This window comes from Gallus gallus, chromosome 14 (assembly GCF_016699485.2).
Source record: "Gallus gallus isolate bGalGal1 chromosome 14, bGalGal1.mat.broiler.GRCg7b, whole genome shotgun sequence".
NCBI classification, from domain to species: domain Eukaryota; kingdom Metazoa; phylum Chordata; class Aves; order Galliformes; family Phasianidae; genus Gallus; species Gallus gallus.
The window spans coordinates 5,748,190-5,757,193 of record NC_052545.1 but is presented as its reverse complement, the minus strand read 5'-3'; the positions used below and the strand labels follow the sequence as shown (position 1 = coordinate 5,757,193).

Here is a 9,004-nt window from a genome sequence, read left to right as displayed (position 1 = left end):
CATTGCTGCTATTTCCAAGCGTTGGAGCACAGTTCCTGCTTTCCCGTGTAACTCTTATACTTGACCCTGTTTTTGCAGGGGGACGGAGGAGCTGAGGAAGGAATAAAGCCGGAATTCGGGGCACTGCTTTCTTCCAGCCCCAATTACAGGGCTGGATTCCGCGGCTAATTAGAATCAAATGCTCCCAATGAATTCAGGGGAAGCAGCGCTACGCTCAACTCGGCCCGGAGGCTGCGGGGAGAGCGGGGCGGCACCGGGCGGCTCGGGGCGCACAGAGCACCGCATTCCTCTCCCGGTAACGACCGACTGAATAGCTAAAAAGCAGCGCAGGGAGCAAAAATTCAGTGCGCCCCAACCGCAACGAGACTCCATTACCCCCCGGAATAAAAGGACCTTTGCGCTCAGCCGGGGCTTAATTGCAGCCCCGCCGCCGGGAATCCCCATCAGCCCCAGCGGTACCGCACAGCGGAGCGTCCACGGCGCATTACAACCGCGCAGCGCGGAGAACGGAGCCGCGAACCGAACCGCTCCGGGCGGCAGCGAAGACTCCGGGCGGGAATGAGGCGCGAGAGCAGCGCGGCCCCGCACCGCACGCACCGCCCCGTATGGAAATGAGCCCCGCCCTCTCCGCCAATCGGCAGCGGCGCTGGGGGCGGAGCCTCACTCCCGCGCCTTAAAGGCGCCCGTTGCCGGGGCCCGCGTTTCGCACTGGATGTGGAGCGCGGCGGCGGACGCGGGGAGCGGTGCGGGGCGCCGGGACTGCTGAGAGAGAGAGAGTTTGATCGCAATTTTTTGGGGCGCTGATTTTGCTACCTTTGTGCCTTTTTCCTTTTCTTGAAATCGTATTCCGCTTTTTTTTTTTTTCCTTTTATTTGTCTTTTTTTTTTTTTTCCTCGCCTTCTGGGAGTCTGCGGAGGGCTGCACGGCACCGCCGCTCCTCTCGGGGCGGCTCAGCCCCGCGCCCCCTTCTCGCCTCCCCCATCCTTTTCCCCATCCCGCCCCGCCCGCGGCCACCAAATGCTCAACATGACCGAGGAGCACGACAAAGCGCTGGAGGCTCCGTGCAGCCCCGCGGGCACCACCAGCTCCATGTCCCACGTGGACTCGGACTCCGACTCCCCGCTGTCCCCCGCCGGCTCCGAGGGCCTGGGCTGCGCCCCCGCGCCCGCCCCGCGCCCCCCCGGTGCCGCCCCGCTGGGCGCTAAGGTGGATGCGGCCGAGGTGGACGAGCGCTTCCCCGCCTGCATCCGCGACGCCGTCTCGCAGGTGCTGAAGGGCTACGACTGGAGCCTGGTGCCCATGCCCGTGCGCGGCAACGGGTCGCTCAAGGCGAAGCCGCACGTCAAGCGGCCCATGAACGCCTTCATGGTGTGGGCGCAGGCCGCCCGCAGGAAGCTGGCCGACCAATACCCGCACCTGCACAACGCCGAGCTCAGCAAGACGCTGGGCAAGCTCTGGCGGTGAGTCCGCACCGCGCATCTCCGCGCCGCCCGGGGACGTTCCGGGGCTTCGCTGAATTCCGTTCGCGCAGCTTCGCGTCTCTCCCACCGCTTCTTTCATGTTGGTTTTTCCCTTTCTCTTTCACCATTTCCCTTTCTGTAACTTCTTTTCCCTGTCCGTCTTTGCCCGCGGAGGGGTTCTCGGAGCACCCCGCACCCTCAGCCCCTGCTCGTTCGTGTCCTTTCCAGCGCTTCCTGCATCCCCGAGAAACGCCGCTTATTTTCTTACTGCTTCTTTTTACAATGGCTTTTTCTAATGCACTTTTTTTTTTAATATTTTTTTTCCTGGCTGGCTTGCTTGCTGCCTAACAATCTGTAAAACCAAACAAGCCGATTTTTAGCTCTAATTTTGCTCTGCTTTCTTACTTCCCCCGCTATCAGCAGCATTACTAACACTGATGCAAACTTTTCTTGCTGGGCCGTGCGCTGCAGCTGCACCAAACCCGCACCGCCGCTGCCTGCTCGGGCTCCTCAGCAGCGTGCAAAGCAAGGTTGGGGCCGGGGGAAGATTTAAGAGGAACAATCCCATTGCTTTGCCTTTGGGAGTTCTTTGTGAGCCCCACACAAAGCTGGACGTGGGCAGCGCTGCGGGTTGTGGCGGCGGGGTGGCATTTGTAGGGTGACTGTGGGAATTCTATTTGGCAAAGGGATGAAAAGTGGCATTTTAAATGGGATGGGGGGGATGTCTCGTCCGCTTGTCAATATTGGTAAGGATGTGCTTTTTTTCTGCCTCTATAACTGATATTTTAACACGTTTTTGCAGTAGGCTTTTGTTTTTTTGGTGCTACGGCAAATTTGTATTGAACTCTTTGGTCAGTGCAGTGGGGATGTGAGTTGGAAAATAAACTGAAAACTTCCAGGGAAAAGACATTAATTTTGGATTTTTCTTTTTCCTCTTTTTTTTTTTTTTTTTTAATCCATCCCAAACCAGTTTGTTAAGCGAAAATGAGAAACGTCCCTTTGTGGAAGAAGCTGAGCGGCTCAGGGTCCAGCACAAAAAGGATCACCCGGATTATAAATACCAGCCCCGGAGGAGGAAAAGCGTGAAAGCTGGGCAGAGCGACTCCGACTCCGGGGCCGAGCTCAGCCATCATGCCGGCACCCAGATCTACAAGGCTGACAGCGGGCTGGGGGGCATGGCTGATGGCCACCACCACGGCGAGCATGCAGGTAAAGGGTCCTGGGGGCTGAGAACTGCTCATTGTGGGGGTGTTGTTTTGTGACTCGAACCCACCAGTGGGCACAGGCATGTCTGCACGCTCAGAGCCTGTGCAGCGTGGGACTGGGGGGCAGCCAAAAGCAGAGCCATTGCTCTAAGAGCTGAGGTTTTGCATCGGGTGGTGCGCGTGGCCATGCATTTAGTTAATAAATGCAACCAGAAATGCCCAAAGAGCAAAAAATGACCCTCAGTTTGTGTCTAGAGAGGGGAATTAATTGTGAGCGAGTACGGGTTAATAATGCATTGGTCACCTGAAGGGTGCCTGGGGGAGCGGTGCCCCCCGAAGCTCCCCGTTCCTCGCAGTGCTGTGAATTGGCACAGGGTACGTGTTGACAGATTCCAGGAGGATTGCAAACGTCCTGCGGCTGCAGGCATGTCTGCGCTCTTGCCCAGCCTGGCTGGGACGCGGCCCCTTCCCGTGTGGCTGGAACAGCATCTCTGCTCTGGGGGAGCTGCGCTGGCCTCAGGCCATCTGTGTAGAGGGGTCCTTCTACTGTGAGGGTGACCCTGTAGGGATGCAGCGCTCATTGGGTTGCCCTCCCCACTATGAACTGTTGGCTTTTTGAGCGCTGTACCCCACCTTGAGGATGTAATGGGGGCGAGGAGGAACATCAGCCACATCCAACATGGGGCTCTTTTTTAAAATTCCCCCTTCTCCTTTTGCAGTATGGAGGGGGAGAAACAGGTGGTTCTCGAACTCCTTGAGAGATGTTTTGTGGTTGCTCTCCTTAAAACTTTCCTGTCCCTTTGTCCCCAGGCCAGCCCCATGGGCCGCCCACGCCACCCACGACCCCCAAAACTGACCTGCACCACGGCAGCAAGCAGGAGCTGAAGCACGAGGGCCGCCGCCTCGTGGAGAGCGGCCGCCAGAACATTGACTTCAGCAACGTGGACATTTCAGAGCTGAGCAGCGAGGTCATCAACAACATGGAGACCTTCGATGTGCACGAGTTTGACCAGTACCTGCCGCTCAATGGCCATACTGCCATGCCGGCTGACCACGGCCCCGGTGCTGGCTCCTACAGCACGTCCTACTCCCACTCGGCAGCAGGCGCCGGCGGGGCTGGCCAGGTGTGGACTCACAAGAGCCCGGCCTCGGCATCGCCGTCATCGGCTGATTCGGGCCAGCAAAGGCCGCACATCAAAACGGAGCAGCTGAGCCCCAGCCACTACAGCGACCAGTCCCACGGCTCCCCTGCGCACTCTGACTACGGCTCCTACAGCACCCAGGCCTGTGCCACCACTGCCTCCACCGCCACAGCTGCCGCCTCCTTCTCCAGCTCCCAGTGCGACTACACGGACCTGCAGAGCTCCAACTACTACAACCCCTATCCCGGTTACCCCTCCAGCATCTACCAGTACCCCTACTTCCACTCCTCACGGCGTCCCTACGCGACGCCCATCCTCAACGGCTTGTCCATCCCACCGGCCCACAGCCCCACCGCTAACTGGGACCAGCCGGTCTACACAACCCTGACGAGGCCTTAAAAAGGATGCGTGGAGCCCCCCCCAGGGCTTCCCCGACGTATGCACTAATGAAGGAACGAAGAGGAAGAACGTGGAGTGCCGCGATTGTTTCCCAAGTGCCTCCTGAGCCGCTGGGAACTCTGCTCGTTGCGACTGGGTGTCCCCTTGCTTTGAAACTCTCCAAAAGGACAGAGCTCTATTTTTCTTTAATTAATAAAATTAAAAAAAAAAAAAGAAGAAGAGTTAAAAAAGAAATAATGAAAAGGACTGGTGATTCCTTTTGAAATAAATGAAGGACAAAACCATTCGACTCCTCTGTGAGGACTGAACTTGCTCATTGTGGAAGCTGACAAGTGCAAAACGGGGTGGGGGGGGTGGGGGGGGGGAAAGGAAGAGACATTGGAGACTTTCAGGGTCTATTGCAATGTGGGAGACGGACCAACCTTGAGGGCAAGAACTCAGCCGGACCAAGGCGTACGGAAAGCGAAACCCCAGCGATTCTGCATAACAATCTTGTGGGAACAAGCGAGTGTGGTGGGACCAACCAATTACATGTCTGAAGTGTTTGTTTTGTAGTCGAGAGTTCTTCTAAGCAAGGTTTGGCTGTAATTAACATTTTGATTTGGTTTTTGTTTTGTTTTGTTGGTTTTTTTTGAAGCTTAAAGTGTTTTTTTTTTAATCTGTTAAATATGTATTTATGTTCTGTATTATTTTGTCTTTTAATTAATGAAGTAATTTTGTGCAAAAAAAAAAAGTAGAATTTTAAAAGATTTTTAAAGACGGGGAGGGGAGGGAGCATAAAAATAGTGGAGATGATACAATAAAACGGCGTTATGAGTCTATAGATACTCTTTGGTTTTCGGGTTCTTTTTGTTTTGGACCGCTCGAGGGAGGCTGAAGGCTGCAGCCTCACACAGACCTGGTCGTGAGCAGGGAACTCCAATGGGAGCTGCAGCACTGGCAGCACAGCGCTGAGGGGTGCTGCAGAAGTTGCTCCCTAAATTCGGAGGCTCAGACGGCCAGCCGGCAGCACACAGCGCCATGTTTTCCTGCCTACCCGCTTGCAGGCGATAACATTGGATTGAAGGCATTGCGGAATAGCTGTACACTTTCAGAACCAGGACTACTTTATAGGAAGATGTAATTTAATGAGGAATTATCAACTTCTGCTTTGATTTTTTTTATTTTTATTTTTATTTTTTTGGCTTCTAGGGACCAGATATCACCCATCAAGCTGTGAAACTAAAATCTTCTCCACTAAAAAAATGGTTAGGTACTTAGTTTTAGACTAATATTCCATTGATATATTTCTACTTCTTCCATTGTATGCTGAGCATATAATAACCATCTATTTTATGATAACTTGTGCCTTTAAAAACTTTGTAAATCTAAAACCACGTTTCAGACGTGATCATCTTTTTACCTTTTCTACGTTTCCTACTCTTTTTCTAAAAATATTTTTTGCATATTTCCTTTTGGGAACGTGGGGGTGGGGGAAAAATACAGAAAACTCATTTTTATGCAATCTATTTTTCTGTATAAAGTTTGAAAGACTTTGGCTGTTACTTATCTGTTCTCCTCACTAGCTTCTGACTAAGCAATGCTAACTTTTGTACAGATCAATTTGATAAAATTAAAAGTGGCTTTTTATCAAGTCTGTGTTATGTTTTCTTTCTCCTTGAGCCCATTGCTGTGGAACTCAGAATACTTCTGAAAGAGGCTATTCAGAATAAAACGTTGAGCGAGGCTTTCTGTTCTGTTGTTTCCTTTTTATCGTTTCGTTTTCTCCTTGTTGCTCCCTTTCCCTGTACTTAAATTGTTCCTTACTGTGAGATTGCCTTTATTTTTTTTATACTTCCTCAAGGAGTGTATTTCCATGCAAGTAATCCCAAGGATTTCATAGGATTTTGTTGAGACTGCTCACGTGAGGAAGGCTTTGCAAGGTCAGACTGCGTGGTTTTAGCCCGAGTTCATTCTGTTCTGCGCAGCACGTAGGAATTTTACAGTAACAGATTCTGTTGTCTGGTTGGTGAACCCATGTAAATACCTCTTAATTATGATAGCAACAAAATTATAGGTTGCACATGGTGTATGTGTGTGGGTTTTTTTTTTAATCCAGCCATTAAAATAGTTACGTTTGTGACTTTTTTTTTGGTTATATAGGTGACGTTGCAGTTTGCTTTCCACAGCTCAGACATGCGGGTGCGAGGTTCCCAGGCTGGGCCCAAACTGGGAGGAAGGGGCTGGGATGAGGAACTGCAGAGTAGCACACGCCGGGCCTGGTTGTGGTGCAGCGCTGTGGAAAATGTTTGAGCATGGGGATAATAAATGTGATGACAATTAATGAAGCTCGAGAACATTAACAATGTCTGAACAACAGAGTCCCAGAGCAAATCTGCTGCTTGCAGCCTTGCCAAGACCTATCTTGCCAGAGTGTCTGTAACTGGACACCATTTTCTCCGTGCTCGTTTACAAAACTTCTGGCAAAATGACTTTATTACACCGTAAGCCAAAGCTGCAGAGTAACTTTCAAAGCAGACTTTCTTCTCTCCTTTATCCTCCCTCCAGTTGCAATGTAAGCTTCAAGTGTTATTCTAGTTCATGTGAGAAAAGTTGATGCCTTTTGGCTTTGCCTGCTCTGTGCATTGTTGTGGGGCTTCCACTCCGAAGTGCCACGCTTGGGGAAGGAAAAAGGAAGAGTGAGATAGGAACATAAGTGCTTATCTTCACGGTCCCCTGGATGTTTAGTAGCAGAGCTCACAGTGACTTCACTGATGTCTGCATTACTCTTTGAGGCAGAGTCAAAATGTCTGCGTTGGGTGGCAGCGCACATCACCCAAAATACCGACAGTGAAAACTGTGGGCTGATACCCACTGCAAACCCATGGAGTGAAACTCAAAGACGTTACCGGATGGATGTTCACAGAGGTGACAGGCAGGGAAAGCTCCTTGCCCTGAGCAGTCCCAGTGACTCAGACTTCAGAGCACGCTGGAACTCTCCGGATGTTCATTCCTCATGCTTAGTTTTGCACTTACACTTACAGTCTCCCATTTCATTTTCTGAGGAGAACACTGATCTGTGGTACAGGTTCTATACGGAGAAGAGCATTTTGCTTTGAAACCTTTGCTGTTTGTACAAATGAGTTTTCATGCCTTGTTCCTTTCTTCCATGTGGTGTGTGGATGCAGCCCGCAGAACGGGACGTGATTTTCCCCGAGCTGAATTCCCGATGTGAATGGCCGCATTGTGTGCTCCCAGCCTGGGCTGGTGGCTCTGTGCTGGCGCGGATCTGGAATGTCTTTGCACAAGTCAATGAGATCAGGTGAAACCAAGGCTGGCTTTTGACCCCTGGCTGTCAACAAAAAAGGCTTCTCAAGATAATTACAGGAATATACAAGTGATAACAGTTCCTCTTTTATTTTGATGCAGGGAGTTGTAATTGTTGCTATTTATCTGGATTGCTCGGAAGGTGCTGTTTAGTAAGGAAGAGGAAATTAATTTTATAGCCCATATCCACATTCCTTCTGTATGGTGGAAAAAGTCCCTTCCCATCCTCCTTGCTGTAATTTTTCCTGGAGTGATATCAACTTTTGTTACACTTTTTTTTACAGTTGGTTATTCGGTTTATGGCAAAGAAATTCTTATATGGTGTCCCCACGGCAGTGCTCAGCTTTAATAAACCTCATGTGGGGCCATCGCACTCCTTGCATTCCCCAGCTGCAGCCCACAGCTCTTGCAAGAGAGCAAGAGAAGCTCTCAGGGGTTTGTTTTTTCCTTTTTTTTCCCTGGGAAGGGCTGAGCTCAGCTGCAGTACAAGGCTGGGGAGATTTTGGGAGCAGGAAAGGGATGGAAGAGCCGAGGATGAGGATGAATCAGTTCCCAGGGAAGGTGAGAAAGATGCTCCAGCATTTCCCTGCTTTCAGACTTTGAGAGATTCAGTTTGGCTACAATTGATATCGGCTCTTTTAAGCCTGAAGGCTGATCTGTAAGCAGGAACTCAGCAGCAGAAAGGCTCCAAGCTCACCTTCCCGGGGCTGGGAGTGGAGGCAGGGACTTTTCCCACATACCCCTGACTCCGCTCTTCCTTGGAGGCTCTGAAGAGGCTCCACGAGGTTTTTGGGGGTTCCCCACATGGCACACTAAAGAACAGGACTGGACGATGCTTACAGTGCCGTGTGAGCTGAGGAGAACCGGGCAGCTCCTGGGTCCTTTTGCTGCACCACTGCCAGCCGAGCTGGACTGCCATCACCTTGAGAACCCTTCATGCCCCTTAGAGGCAGGAATTAGGGACAGCACCAAGCAGCCAAGCAAAAGCTTGGTGAGGGAAAGACATTTCTCAGATGAGTCAGCAGGAGCTGAAAATAATCCCCCAGAGCCCAAACCACAGCAAGCAGTGCTGATGACAGCTTGCTTCATCCTCCTGCCGCCCTGCAGCCGGGTTCCCATCCGCTCCGGGTTCCCACCATGGGGCTGAGGAGCGAAGGGTGAGCACAGGTCACATCACTGGGACTGTGGCCAGAGCTATGGTCTGAGTGGAAAGTGAATTCATTTTGTGTCAGAGCTGTTCTGCGTGAGGAATGAAACAGAAGGCGATGCTTTCCGACAAAACCATGCAACCTGCTGAAAAAAGGAGTTTTAACGGGGTTCAAGGAACCCGCATCTTCTGCTGCAGCCTGGGGGTGGCTGGGTCCTGCCCAGGAAGGATTTGGTGCTCGGGTGGCTGCAAGCAGGGCTTGGAAGAGCGTCTGGGCACTGCTGGTGACCTGTCAAGAGGTTCCCATATGGCCGCGGGCGCAGGCAGACACGCTGTGTCACTGGC

General features: G+C 51.8%; 1 protein-coding gene across 1 annotated transcript; it reads left to right on the top strand.

Annotated features, from left to right (window-relative positions):
* Positions 1 to 715: 715 nt before the first annotated feature.
* On the top strand, positions 716 to 4,419 carry SOX8 (SRY-box 8). Its single transcript, NM_204731.2, has 3 exons — positions 716 to 1,460; positions 2,431 to 2,669; positions 3,476 to 4,419. The coding sequence occupies exons 1-3, from the start codon at positions 1,018 to 1,020 to the stop codon at positions 4,204 to 4,206; spliced, it is 1,413 nt and encodes a 470-aa protein (NP_990062.2). The 5' UTR covers positions 716 to 1,017; the 3' UTR covers positions 4,207 to 4,419.
* Positions 4,420 to 9,004: the final 4,585 nt, after the last annotated feature.